The sequence below is a fragment of the Triticum dicoccoides genome, chromosome 4B (genome assembly GCF_002162155.2).
Source record: "Triticum dicoccoides isolate Atlit2015 ecotype Zavitan chromosome 4B, WEW_v2.0, whole genome shotgun sequence".
Lineage (NCBI taxonomy): Eukaryota > Viridiplantae > Streptophyta > Magnoliopsida > Poales > Poaceae > Triticum > Triticum dicoccoides.
In genome coordinates, this window is record NC_041387.1 from 11,918,365 (window position 1) to 11,933,817 (window position 15,453).

The window sequence follows — 15,453 nt, forward strand, 5'->3', positions numbered from 1 at the left end:
CCAATGGTTCCTTCCAACTGGCGATTTGAAGTTAACCAGAACTGTAATGGCGGCGACTTGTGTGCCTGCTTATTGAGCCATCCAGTGCAGACGGCGGTTGACGATAATTTGCCTCCAATTTGAAAGAAAACCGGGCTACCCAAGCTGTGACTTGCTCATATCCAATAAACAACTCATGCAGACGGTGCGGCCCGGTATGTCGATGTAGACCAGGCCGCGAGAGACGGACATCAGAGACGGCCGCAAAATCAGAGGCAGCTCGGATAGATGAGTCGGCCGTGGCATTGTAAACCGGTGCCGACGGGGAAGATCGGCACCGGTGTCGTAAACCGGCACGGACGGGCGAGTCAATCGCGTCATGTTGATGTAGCGGATGCGATGACCTGCGTACGTGCTCGTCGAGCAGCACGGCATGGACAAGTGCTAGTACAAAAATAATGCTAGTGCATGCCCCTTGTGCGACACCTTTGTAATAAACAATAGTCCTGCGAAAAAATATCACAGACCGGAGTAATTGTTCTTTGATAAAAACAATATGCATTAAAAATAAATAGACAAGATAGCACCTGGTATTTTTTGTCAGATGATCACGGATGCTGGACGTGCTTGGATCAAAAATAACCGGACAGATGCACATCTAATGTATCACTGAGCACCCACGTCGCTGGGTAATATCAAGTTGCAGACTGAACCATGTGTGAGGCACTAGAAGTGCATGGAAAGTGAATAGTATATGCATGTCATTAGCACTCTGGCCGCATAATCCATGCACGTAGCCGGTTTTCTCCTTTTCTCTCTTATCTGCTTCTACCGTCCCCTTTTGGTTCCAAACAAGGCCGCAGAGGCGACGCATCTTTAACAAGGTTAGAGATGATGATTTGACGATAGCAGCTCTCCGCGGCAGTGAGGTCAGGTAAGCCGGGGCAGAGGCGAGCCATCGCAGCGAGTTGGCAAGGCGGAGCCCTGGCCGCAGAGACAAGCCGGTTGGCGCCGGGCGCGGGGCACGAGGCCGACCACGGCTGAGTCAGCGGCTCAACGGGATGGTTCAAGCGGGCCCGAGTTTAGTGATGATCCGGCAACGGCTCAAGGCGGAGCAATTCACAGCCGCGTGGCTCGGGCGCAGCCGGCGAAGCGGCCAGGGCAGGTTGCCGGGACGAGGCGTGGTAACCCGGCGGCATGGCAGGCCAGCGAGTCCACGGGCACGGGGTCGGCGATCTTCAGTGGCATGGTGTTAACTCGGGCACGAGGCGGACGGCGGGTTGAACCACGCTCCAGCGGCGTGGTGTTAATCCGGCAAAGTGAATCGGAGAGGCGGATGGCTTGAAGCCGGCGAAGCGGCCAGGGCAGCGGCAACTTCAGCAGGTAGTAGGGATAATGGATCAGAGTTAGCTCAGCAGAGGCTAGTTTTGTGTGAGGCCACGGGCAAGCCGACTCCGGGGAATCCATGGCGATGGAGATGAACCGACGACGATTTTTCCTTAATTGAACTAGGCGCCGGCGACTTATTGCGGCGAACTGAGCGTCAGTGACCTTGTTGGAGAGCAGAAAACTGCAGCGCAGGTGACTCATAGTGAACCCCCGATGTAGTTTAATGTTCCATGACGGATTAGTAGAGGCGCAGACGCGGTTTGTCAAGGCAAAGTGGAAGCGCCCCAGTGCTGGGCGGCTCAGAGGCGGAACAGCTCCGGCGAGCGTGGCGACTCAATCCTGGAGGCGAATGGCGAGAGGCCGAGACGAGCGGGGCTAGCCCAAAGCTGAGAATCGGCTCATGGCCTTCAAGTAATATTTCGTGGTAGGAGTATTCTGTTGCCATCAATGTGCAAAAATCGCAACTAGAGGTATCTGAAAATTCATCGCTTAGCCCTTGGAGTAGATGACAGAGCATTTGGGGAAACAACTTGAAGCAGCATCTTGGCGTCTGCGGCCGCAACGACGGCGCCCGGCGACTTAACTCGAAACCGGGCAAGGAGCGGCCTGAGAAGGGTGACGGCCCATGGCAATGTGGAGACGGCCAGAGTGGAGCAGAACAGGCCGCAGTCATGCCGGCTCAGGCGTGGCCACGACGGCTCAGGCGCGGACTCGGCAGCCTGGAGGCGAGCAACGAGGCGGGGCGGCCCTGAATGAGGTGCAGTGTGGCGGACTCATGGCGTTTCCACAACGGCGGCGGTGTAGGAGTCCGGGTTGTGGCCCTTATTCTTCTCTTTTTACTGGATCTGTATTGACCAAGGCCTGCAGGATTTGCGCGCTGATAGCTTGCCTCTGATCAATCTATCTTTTTCCTTGGTAATCACGTGCTAAACCCACATAATAGCTTTTCCTTCTTCAATTCTTGACTTAACCTCCTGGGAGATTCCTTGCATGCACGTAATAATCAGAGTTTGACAAAAGAAAAAGGTGATTTTGTCTTCAGGTGATGTACTAGTCGAAGGTACACCATTGAGCTTGATGTTTGATGTGATGGAATAGCTTCCGCCGTTGTCGCTTCTGGTTTCTGCGCTGGGGACTAGCAGTCATAGTTCCGATTGATGTCTTTGGGAATTTAAACCGATTGATGTATTTGGGAATTTAAACCGTGTCTAATCAGGAAAAGGTTCCAGACAACTTGACGGTCTCAGCGACTCTGTACGCGGTGGCGTCAACTCGCCGAAAGTGATCCGGCCATGATGGATCGCCCCGTCGCGTGTGACGGTGCACACAGAGGCAACTCTAATTTCTCTTCTTTAACTTGAACCTCACGGATCGTAAAACCTGAAACGATGAACTCAAAGTTGATGCAGATCCTCCGGAGCTGAATCTTTCTTAAAATATTATGAACTTCTCGATCCCCGGAAAAGATCCCTTCAAGAAGTCAACACCACCGTGCGCGTGCCCCACGGTGGGCGCCAACTGTCGTGGAATTGTCACGTCAGATGTCCTTAGTGTTAGGACTTAGTCGCGAGGCCAACACATCTATGTGGTAGCTTGAGAGGGGTTGAGCGGAATCGAGAGACGCAACACAAGACAGGGATTTAGATAGCTTCGGGCCCCGGGAAACATCATCCGGTAACAACCCTACATGCTGTTTGAGGCTAGGTCTCATTATCATCACGAGGGAGTTGCCGTAAACCGGCTCTCCTCTTTATGTCTAGCCCTAAGATTGTTTCTTCTTGCTTGTAGCTTGTCCCTCTTCGGGGAGCCCAGCCCCTCCTTATATATGTTGAAGGGGCGGGTTACATGTGGAGTCCTATTAGGATTAGGACTAGTCTATCTCTAATACAAACCGGATACAAGTCCAGGTCTTAACTCCTTGTAAGACAAATATTCCTTATGCCTTTCCTCTTAAACCGGCCCACAATAGTTGAACCGGCCTTCATGAACCGCCAGACGGGCCACCGGGTCTTGTCGCTCTTCGCACCCGCCTGCCAGATTATCAATGAGTCGTGAACCGCCAAGTCTCAGCAAGGTCTCAAATAAACCGCCAAGTCCGGCCGGGTTAACTTCCGGCCGGTTTACACCGCGGGGTATATCCCCGACATAGTGCATAATTAGAACCACGATCATGTAGTTCCTTTTTCTAACCAATTAACAACAAAGAGTAAATCAGTAGCTAGCCGATGATTCACTAACATAGGATATATGATATGCACATGAAAGAGACTCAGCTACAGGATAAATCATGAGACTGAGAGCACCAGTTAGCTAGTTAGTACCCCAAACTTTTTCAAGTAAACATAGATCTGCATTTTTCTTCCTAATTTTTTCGTCTGCTAAATCAACATAAAATAGCAAGAGGACCTTACCCATCTTCTTCTTATTCTTCCCAGCAACTCTGGAGGAGTGCATCTTTTTCCATCGGGATCCAGCCCCCTGCAAATGAAATAGACCGACATATCAAATCTCAAGCAGATGCACGCGCAAATCAGCGGGAGAGAGAGAGGGGGAGTGGAGATGGCGCTCACCGCTGACTTCGCACAACGGATTGGAAGCGACTCACCTCGGTTCACCTTCTTCCCAGAGGTGCATGAACCCTAAGACGATGGTCCAGCGCTCCTCCAGCCGATAGCGATGCCTCCAGGCAGAGCCACTCCCCCTCTCGGTGATGACCATGTGATGGAGGAGAAGGATGAGTGGCGGTGGGCTCCTGCCAGTGGGTGGTGGTGGAGGCGGCCAGAGTTGACTGGGGGAGGTGACCTATCACGATGGCCGACAGTGACCCGCGCTCCCCCTACTAAGCGCCGAGGGGGTGATGGCGAGGCAAGCGGAGGCGACGACGCGAGGAGAGCGGCTGGGGCGGCGCGAGGGGGGCGGGGCGATGCGAGGGGGGGCGGGGGCAGCGTGAGGATGTGGGAGGCGGGCCGCTGCAAGAGCGAAGGGAGAGGAGGGACCGAGGGAGGCTAGGGTTGTCACCCAATCGGGAGCCCTGCTGACCCTTAGACAGAATCGAGCCAACCACAACACGACGCGCAAGGATCAGCACGTGAATTCCCTAAAATGCTCTCGGCGGGGCAAGCAAATTCCAGGCAGTGGCACGAACCAAGGATAGATGGAAGCATGAAGAAAACCGCGTTGTCGTTTTTTTCTTACTGATTCACATCTGCTTAGCCTCCTAGTTTTGTTGTCAAAATGTCTGTCTATGTCGTTCCTTGCGAAACTACTATTCTGGAAGAATGTCTAGCAGATGTTGTCAAAAAGAAGAGAAGTGGTAATGATGACCCACAAGTTTAGGGGATCTATCGTAGTCCTTTCGGTAAGTAAGAGTGTCAAACCCAACGAGGAGCAGAAGGAAATGATAAGCGGTTTTCAGTAAGCTTTTCTCTGCAAGCACTGAAATAATAGGTGATAGATAGTTTTGTGATAAGATAAATAGTAACGAGCAAAAAGTAAATAAAGTAAATAAAGTGCAGCAAGGTGGCCCAATCCTTTATGTAGCAAATGATATGCCTGGACAAATTCTAATAATGAAGAAGGAGCTTCCGAGGACACATTGGGAATTATCGTCAAGCTAGTTTTCATCACGTTCGTAAGATTCGCATTTGGTACTTTGATAATTTGATATGTGGGTGGACCGGCACTTGGGTACTGCCCTAACTTGGACAAGCATCCCACTTATGATTAACCCCTATTGCAAGCATCCGCAACTACAAAAAGGAGTATTAAGGTAAACCTAACCACAACATTAAACATATGGGTCCATATCAACCCCTAACGAAGCAACGCATAAACTAGGGTTTAAGCTTCTGTCACTCTAGCAACCCATCATCTACTTATTACTTCCCTATGTCTTCCTCTAGGCCCAAATAATGGTGAAGTGTCATGTAGTCGACGTTCACATAACACCACTAGAGGAAAGACAACATATATCTCATCAAAATATCGAACGAATATCAAATTCACATGACTACTAATAGCAAGACTTCACCCATGTCCTCAGGAACAAACGTAACTACTCACAAAGCATATTCATGTTCAAAATCAGAGGAGTAATAATATGCATAAAGGATCTGAACATATGATCTTCCACCAAGTAAACCAATTAGCATCAACTACAGGGAGTAATCAACACTACTAGCAACCCACATGTACCAATTTGTGGTTTTGATACAAGATTGGATACAAGAGATGAACTAGGGTTTTGAGATGAGCTGGTGCTGGTGAAGATGTTGATGGAGATTGACCCCCTCCCAATGAGAGGATCGTTGGTGATGACGTTGGTGATGATTTCCCCCTCCCAGAGGGAAGTGTCCCCGGCAGAACAGCTCCGCCAGAGCCCTAGATTGATTCTGCCAAGGTTCTGCCTCGTGGCGGTGGAGTTTCGTCTCGTAAGCTTGCCCAGGATTTTTTCCAGGGTAAAAGTGATGATATAGCAGAAGATGGATGCCGGAGGCCCACCAGGGGGGCCAGGAGATAGGGGGCCGCGCCCTACAGGGGGGCCCGTCCCTTATCTCCTGGACAGGGTGTGGCCCCCCTGGCCTATTTCTTTCGCTCATAAATTCTTAATAAATCCAAAAAGTTGTTTCGTGGAGTTTCAGGACTTTTGGAGTTGTGCAGAATAGGTTTCCAACTTCTGCTCCTTTTCCAGCCAGAATTCCAGCTGCCGGCATTCCCCCTCTTCATGGTAAACCTTGTAAAATAAGAGGGAATAGCCATAAGTATTGAGATATAATGTGTAATGATAGCCCATAATGCAATAAATACTAATATAAAAGCATGATGCAAAATGGACATATCAACTCCCCCAAGCTTAGACCTCGCTTGTCCTCAAGCGGAAGCCGAAATCGAAAAATATGTCCACATGTTTAGAGATAGAGGTGTCGATAAAAATAAAATACGGACATGAGGGCATCATGATCATTCTATCAATAGTAACATATATAGATTTTGTCATATGATTTCCTATGCTCAAGTAATAAACAATTCACAATGTCAAGTATGGTTCATAAACTTCATTGGGAACTAACAAACTATAATCTCAGTCATTGAAGCAATTGCAATTTATCGTAACATCAGAAAGAGTCAATAATAGAGATTTTCAACAAGCTCACATACTCAACTATCTCGTAGTCTCCCATAATTGCTAGCACTCACACAATACTTGTGGTTATAGAGTTTCAGCGGAACACTGAGAAAGATAGGGGCTTATTGTGTTGCCTCCCAACGTATTCACCTTTAGGTGATGTCAACAGTAATATCCTATGCCAACTTACATCCAATTGGATATATGTATCATGATCTTTCAAACATGAGGAGCTTGCCAAAGGATAAAATGAAAAAGGGGAAAGGTGAGGATCACCTTAACTCAAGCATAAAGTAAAAACATAAAGTAAAAGATAGGCCCTTCGCAGAGGGAAGCAGAGGTTGTCATGCGCGTTTAGGGTTGATGCATGAAATCTTAATGCAAAAGAATGTCACTTTATATTGCCCCTTGTATGTGGACCTTTATTATGCAATCCGTCGCTTTTATTACTTCCACAACAAGTTCGTACAAAGCTTATTTTCTCTGCACTAATAAGTCATACATATTTAGAGAGCAATTTTTATTGTTTGCACCGATGACAACTTACTTGAAGGATCTTACTCAATCCATAGGTAGGTATGGCGGACTCTCATGGCAAAACCGGGTTTGAGGATATTTAGAAGCACAAGTAGTATCTCTACTTGGTGCAAGGAATTTGGCTAGAAAGAGGGGGAAAGGCAAGCTCAACATGTTTGGAAGGTCAATGACAATATACTTTAACTGAGATGTCGAAAAACATAAACCATTACGTTGTCTTCCTTGTCCAGCATCAACTCTTTTAGCATGTCATACTTAATGAGTGCTTCATAATCATAAAAGATGTCCAAGATAATATATCTATATGTGAACCCCTCTTTCCTTATCACTTCCTATTAATTGCAATGATGACCAAGGCTACGTTCATCAACTCTCAACAATATTTATGCCTCCTACTTTCTATATGTGAAGTTATCACTATCTATAAGATCAATATGAACTCTTTTGTTCTTTCTACTTTCTTAAGATCATAGCAACATAGCAAAGCCCTTGACTCAACATTAATCTTTATTATAGATAGCACACAGACTCGCTTTCATAAAGAGATCACAATGCAAAACTCAAAACTACTTGATATCAAAACATCAATCTACTAGATCAAGATACTACTAAAAGGATCGAACTAAATAAAGCGGTAAAGATAGGAGTGTGATGGTGATACGATACCGGGGCACCTCCCCCAAGCTTGGCAGTTGCCAAGGGGAGTGCCCATACCCATGTGATTATTTCCTCGGAGGTGATGGAGGTGCTGATGATGACGGTGAATAATCGCACATCGAGCGTAAAAGCTCCTCCAATTTGCGGATAATGCCCTTGAGCCCAGCAATATGATCCTTTAACAAAATATTCTCCTGTGTGAGATACTTGTTCTGTATGCGGGCTAACTCAATCATCTTGAAAGCTTCAATCTCTGTTGGAGTGAAAGGGTTAGGTAAAGGTTGAGGGATGTCTTCTTCTTTCACCATCGGAGCTTGAACCTCCATGGCCTTCTTGATCCCTTCATCCTTGTTGATCTCTTCTGGTTCCTCTCTTTTCAACTCTATCTTCAATAGACAAGCATCCTTGTCTTCATTGTTGGAGGAGGGAGAAGTCATGGTGCTCTAAATCTGCAACGGAAACAGCTCGAAACGAAAATAGAGGATATTTGCGTGATACGGTGGTCAAAACCTTTGGGAGTATATATAATGAATTTTTACCGACCAAATACATAACATACAAGAAAACGGAGGCCGGGAGGCACACGAGGTGCCCACGAGACAGGGGGACGCGGCCTCCTCTCTCGTGGGAGCCTCGTGTCCCTTTCGGACTACTTCTTTCTTCCTAAAATTCTTAAATAATCCAAAACTGATAAAAATTGCCATTAGAGTTGTTTTGGAGTCGGGTTACTTACCGTACCACGTACATATGCCTTTTCGGGGTCTGGAATGTTCTGGAAAGTGTCTCTTATTTATTCCTCAGGGGTTATGGTTTCAATAATATTAGTTTCAACATTGATAGGATTACCTGAAATATAATGTTTAATTCTTTGACCATTAACCACCCTTGGATTTGTGCGTTCGAAGTTGTTGATTTTTATAGTACCAGAACGATAGACCTCCTCGATAACGTAGGGACCTTCCCATTTTGAGAGAAGTTTTCCTGCAAAAAATCTTAAACGAGAGTTGAATAATAACACATAATCTCCTATGTTAAACTCACGCTTTTGTATCCTTTTATCATGCTAGCGTTTCACTTTTTCTTTGAAAAGCTTGGCATTCTCATATGCTTGGGTTCTCCATTCATCAAGTGAGCTAATATCAAACAACCTCTTCTCACCGGCTAGTTTGAAGTCATAATTGAGCTCTTTAATAGCCCAATATGCTTTATGTTCAAGTTCAAGAGGTAAATGACATGCTTTTCCATAAACCATCTTATATGGAGACATACCCATAGGATTTTTGTATGCAGTTCTATTTGCCCATAATGCATCATCAAGTTTTTTGGACCAATTCTTTCTAGATCTATTCACAGTCTTTTGCAAAATTAATTTGAGCTCTCTATTGCTCAACTCTACTTGACCACTAGACTGCGGGTGATAAGGATATGCGATTCTATGATTGACATCATACTTAGCAAGCATCTTACGGAAAGCACCATGAATAAAGTGTGAACCACCATCAGTCATAAGATATCTAGGGACTCCAAACCTCGGAAAAATAACTTCTTTAAGCATTTTAATAGAAGTGTTATGATCAACACTACTAGTTGGAATAGCTTCTACCCACTTATTAACGTAATCAACAACAACTAAAATATGTGTATAACCATTGGAGGCAGGAAAATGTCCCATATAATCAAAGCCCCAAACATCAAACGGTTCAATAGCAAGAGAATAATTCATAGGCATTTCTTGACGTCTACTAATGTTACCTATTCTTTGACATTCATCACAAGATAAGACAAACTTACGAGCATCTTTGAAGAGAGTAGGCCAATAAAAACTAGATTGTAGTACCTTGTGTGCAGTTCTATCTCCAGCGTGGTGTCCTCCATAAGATTCAGAGTAACACTTGCGTAGTATTTGTTCCTGTTCATGCTCAGGCACACAACGTCTAATAATACCATCTACTCCTTCTTTATAAAGGTGTGGATCATCCCAGAAGTAATGTCTTAAATCATAAAAGAACTTTTTCTTTTGCTGGTATGTGAAACTAGGCGATATATATTTAGCAACAATGTAATTCACATAATCAGCATACCAAGGAGCAGTACGAGAAGCATTGACAACCGCTAATTGTTCATCAGGAAAACTATCATTAATAGGCAGTGGGTCATCAAGAACATTCTCTAACCTAGATAAGTTGTCTGCAACAGGGTCCTCAGCTCCCTTTCTATCAATAATATGCAAGTCAAATTCTTGGAGCAAGAGAACCCATCTAATGAGTCTAGGCTTAGCATCTTTCTTTTCCATAAGATATTTAATAGCAGCATGATCAGTGTGAATAGTAACTTTGGAATCAACAATATAAGGTCTAAACTTATCACATGCAAACACAACTGCTAAGAACTCTTTTTTAGTAGTAGCATAATTTCTCTGGGCAGTATCAAGAGTCTTACTAGCATACTGGATAACATTCAATTTCTTATTGACTCTTTGCCCTAAAACAGCACCTACAGCATAATCACTAGCATCGCACATAATTTCAAAAGGTAAATTCCAATCAGGTGGCTGAACAATAGGTGCAGTGATCAAAGCTTTCTTAAGTGTTTCAAATGCTTCTACACAATCATCATCAAAGACAAAAGGAATATCTTTTTGCAATAAATTAGTCAGAGGCCTAGAGATTTTAGAAAAGTCCTTAATGAACCTCCTATAAAAGACGGCATGACCAAGGAAACTTCTTATACCTTTTATGTCCTAGGGACATGACATCTTTTCAATAGCATCAACTTTGGCTTTATCAACTTCAATACCTCTCTCGGAGATCTTGTGCCCCAAGACAATGCCTTCATTAACCATAAAGTGACACTTTTCCCAATTCAGGATGAGACAAGTATCTTCGCATCTCTGCAAAACTCGATCAAGGTTGCTCAAACAATCATCAAAAGAGGATCCATAGATGGAGAAGTCATCCATGAATACCTCACAAATCTTTTCACAAAAATCAGAAAATATAGCCATCATGCATCTTTGAAAGGTAGCAGGTGCATTACATAAACCAAAAGGCATACGTCTATAAGCAAAAGTACCAAAAGGGCAAGTAAATGTAGTTTTAGATTGATCCTTCGCGGACACAGGTATTTGAGAGAAGCTAGAATAACCATCTAGAAAGCAAAAATGTGTGTGTTTGGATAGCCTTTCTAGCATTTGATCAATAAAAGGTAAAGGGTAATGATCTTTCTTAGTAGCTTTATTTAACTTACGGAAATCAATTACCATCCTATAGCCTGTAATAATTCTTTGCGGGATCAATTCATCTTTATCATTAGGAACAACGGTGATACCTCCCTTTTTAGGGACACAATGGGCAGGGCTTACCCATTCACTATCAGCAACGGGATAAATAATACCTGCCTCAAGGAGTTTTAGAATCTCCTTTCTTACCACTTCCTTCATTTTGGGGTTTAATCATCTTTGAGGATCTCTAACTAGTTTGGCATCATCCTCCAATGTAATTTTGTGTTGACATAACGTGGGACTAACGCCCTTAAGATCATCCAGAGTATATCCAATAGCTGCTCGGTGCTTCTTCAGAGTTTTCAATAATCTTTCTTCTTCTTTCTCTGAAAGGTTAGCACTAATAATAATAGGATATTTTTATTTTTCATCAAGATAAGCATACTTGAGATTATCAGGTACGAGTTTGAGTTCGAACACGGGATCACCCTTGGGTGGAGGGGGTCCCCAAGAATTTCAACGGGAAGGTTATGTATTAGCATAGGTTCTTGTTTAAGGAACACTTCATCTATTTCTTCCCTTTCCCTCATAAACATATTGTTTTCATGGTCTAACAAATATTGTTCTAACGGATCAGTTGGAGGAACAACAATGGAAGCAAGACCAATAATTTCATCCTTACTAGGTGGTTCCCTTTCACGAGGTTGTCTACTAAACTTAGCGAAATTAAACTCATGAGACATACCATCTATGCCAACAGTGACAATATTCTTTTCACAATTAATCTTAGCACTAGCAGTATTCAAGAAGGGTCTACCAAAAATAATGGGACAAAAATCATCTTGTGGGGAACCAAGAACAAGAAAATCAGTAGGGTATTTAATCTTCCCACACAAGACTTCAATATCTCTAACAATCCCAATAGGTTTAATGGTGTCCCTATTAGCAAGCTTAATAGTAACATCAATGTCTTCTAATTCAACAGGTGAAATATCGTGCATAATTTTTTTATAAAGATCATAATGTATTGCATTAGCACTAGCACCCATATCACATAAGCCATGATAACAATGATCTCCTATTTTAACAGAAATAACGGGCGTGCCTACAACAGGTCTACATGTCTTAGTATCGGGTCTAGCAATATTAGCAGTTTCACCCAAGAAAGAGATAGCATGCCCATCTAAGTCCTCATCCAAGAGATCTTTAATCATAGCAATACTAGGTTCAACATTAATTTGCTCAGGAGGTGTATAAGTCCTAGTATTACTCTTACGAACAACAGTCGAAGCTTTAACATGATATTTTATCCTAACAGGAAAAGGAGGTTTTTCAACATAAGCAGTAGGAATAATAGGATCACTATATGTAATAGTCTTTTCTTCGACTGTAATAGGTGCAACTACTTTCACTTCAATAGGAGGATTATATTTAAACCACTTCTCCTTAGGGAGATCAACGTGAGTAGCAAAAGTTTCACAAAAAGTAGCTACTATCTCAGAATCAAGTCCATACTTAGAGCTAAATCCACGGAAAGCATCGGTATCCATAAAAGATTTAACACAATCGAACTTAGGTGTCATACCTGACTCCTTACCATCGTCGGAACCCCAATCTTCAGAGTTGCGTTTAATTCTTTCCAATAAGTCCCATTTGAAATCAATAGTCTTTAGCATATAGGAACCAGCATAGGAAGTATTGAGCAGGTTGCGATTATCAAGGGAAAGCCGAGCATAAAAATTCCGAATAATCATTTCCCGAGAGAGCTCATGATTGGGGCATGAATATAACATTGACTTAAGCCTCCCCCAAGCTTTAACGATGCTTTCTCCTTCATGAGGCTAGAAATTATATATGTAATTACGATCACGATGAACAAGATGCATAGGATAGAACTTCTGGTGAAATTCCAACTTCAGTCGCTTATAATTCCAAAATCTCGTATCATCACATAGCCTATACCATGTCATTGCATCTCCCTTCAAAGATAAAGGGAAGACCTTCCTTTTGACAACATCATCGGGGATACTTGCAAGTGTAAATAATGTTGGAAATATGCCCTAGAGGCAATAATAAAAGGATTATTATTATATTTCCTTGTTCATGATAATTGTCTTTTATTCATGCTATAATTGTATTATCCGGAAATCGTAATACACGTGTGAATACATAGACCACAATATGTCCCTAGTGAGCCTCTAGTTGACTAGCTCGTTGATCAACAGATAGTCATGGTTTCCTGACTATGGACATTGGATGTCATTGATAACGGGATCACATCATTAGGAGAATGATGTGATGGACAAGACCCAATCCTAAGCATAGCACAAAGATCGTGTAGTTCGTTTGCTAGAGCTTTTCCATTGTCAAGTATCTTATCCTTAGACCATGAGATTGTGTAACTCTCGGATACCGTAGGAGTGCTTTGGGTGTACCAAACGTCACAACGTAACTGGGTGACTATAAAGGTGCACTATAGGTATCTCCGAAAGTGTCTGTTGGGTTGACACGGATCGAGACTGGGATTTGTCACTCCGTTTGACAGAGAGGTATCTCTGGGCCCACTCGGTAATGCATCATCATAATGAGCTAAAAGTGACCAAGTGTCTGGTCACGGGATCATGCATTACGGTACGAGTAAAGTGACTTGCCGGTAACGAGATTGAACGAGGTATTGGGATACCGACGATCGAATCTCGGGCAAGTAACGTACCGATTGACAAAGGGAATTGTATACGGGGTTGCTTGAATCCTCGACATCGTGGTTCATCCAATGAGATCATCGAGGAGCATGTGGGAGCCAACATGGGTATCCAGATCCCGTTGTTGGTTATTGATCGGAGAGCCGTCTCGGTCATGTCTACGTGTCTCCCGAACCCGTAGGGTCTACACACTTAAGGTTCGGTGACGCTAGGGTTGTAGAGATATGAGTATGCAGCAAACCGAAAGTTGTTCGGAGTCCCAGATGATATCTCGGACATCATGAGGAGTTCTGGAACGGTCCGGAGGTAAAGAATTATATATGGGAAGTCGAGTTTCGGCCATCAGGAAAGTTTCGGGGGTTACAGGTATTATACCGGGACCACCGGGTGGGCCACCTATCCCGGAGGGCCCCATGGGCTGAAGTGGGAGGGGAACCAGCCCCTGGTTGGCTGGTGCGCCCCCCCTGGCCCCCCCTCTGCGCCTAGGGTTGGGAACCCTAGGGGAGGGGGCGCCTCCACTTGCCTTGGGGGGCAAGTCTCCCCCTTGGCCGCCCCCCTAGGAAATCCCATCTCCTAGGGCCGGCGCCCCCCTTGGGTCCCTATATAAAGAGGGGGGGGTGGGAGGGCAGCCGCACCTGACACCTGGCGCCTCCCTTCCCCCCTTGCTACACCTCTCCCTCCTGTAGTCGCTTTGCGAAGCCCTGCTGGAGCCCTGCTGCATCCACCACCACACTGTCGTGCTGTTGGATCTTCATCAACCTCTCCTTCCCCCCTTGCTGGATCAAGAAGGAGGAGACGTCACGCTGACCGTACGTGTGTTGAATGCGGAGGTGCCATCCGTTCGGCGCTAGGATCTCCGGTGATTTGGATCACGACGAGAATGACTCCCTCAACCCCGTTCTCTTGAACGCTTCCGCACGCGATCTACAAGGGTATGTAGAGGCACTCCTCTCTCTCGTTGCTAGATGAACTCATAGATTGATCTTGGTGAACGTAGGAAATTTTTTATTTTATGCAACGTTCCCCACAGTGGCATCATAAGCTAGGTCTATGCGTAGTTCTCTATTGCACGAGTAGAACACAAATCTGTTGTGGGCATAGATGTTGTCAACTTTCTTGTCACTACTAGTCTTATTTTGCTTCCGCGGTATTGTGGGATGAAGCGGCTCGGACCGACCTTACACGTACGCTTACGTGAGACTGGTTCCACCGACTGACATGCACTAGTTGCATAAGGTGGCTAGCGGGTGTCTGTCTCTCCCACTTTAGTTGGAGCGGATTCGATGAAAAGGGTACTTATGAAGGGTAAATAGAAGTTGACAAATCACGTTGTGGTTATTCGTAGGTAAGAAAACGTTCTTGCTAGAACCCTATTGCAGCCACGTAAAAGATGCAACAACAATTAGAGGACGTCTAACTTCTTTTTGCAGCAATTGCTTTGTGATGTGATATGGCCAGAAGTTGTGATGAATGATGAATGATATATTGTGATGTATGAGATCATGTTCTTGTAATAGGATTCACGACTTGCATGTCGATGAGTATGACAACCGGCAGGAGCCATAGGAGTTGTCTTAATTATTGTATGACCTGCGTGTCAATGATTTAACGCCATGTAATTACTTTACTTTATTGCTAAACCGTTAGCCATAGTAGTAGAAGTAATAGTTGGCGAGCAACTTCATGGAGACACGATGATGGAGATCATGATGATGGAGATCATGGTGTCATGCCGGTGACGAAGATGATCATGGAGCCCCGAAGATGGAGATCAAAGGAGCTATATGATATTGGCCATATCATGTCACTACTATATAATTGCATGTGATGTTTATTATGTTTAT

General features: G+C 44.5%; 1 protein-coding gene across 1 annotated transcript in view; it reads right to left on the bottom strand.

Moving 5' to 3' along the window:
* Positions 1–1,098: 1,098 nt before the first annotated feature.
* Positions 1,099–15,453, bottom strand: part of LOC119292419 — a 51,458-nt gene continuing 37,103 nt past the window's right edge. Inside the window, 4 exon segments of the mRNA XM_037571267.1 lie at positions 1,099–1,353; positions 1,899–2,116; positions 3,780–3,846; positions 4,564–4,650. Of these exon segments, the coding sequence (XP_037427164.1) occupies positions 1,099–1,353; positions 1,899–2,116; positions 3,780–3,846; positions 4,564–4,650 (627 nt within the window).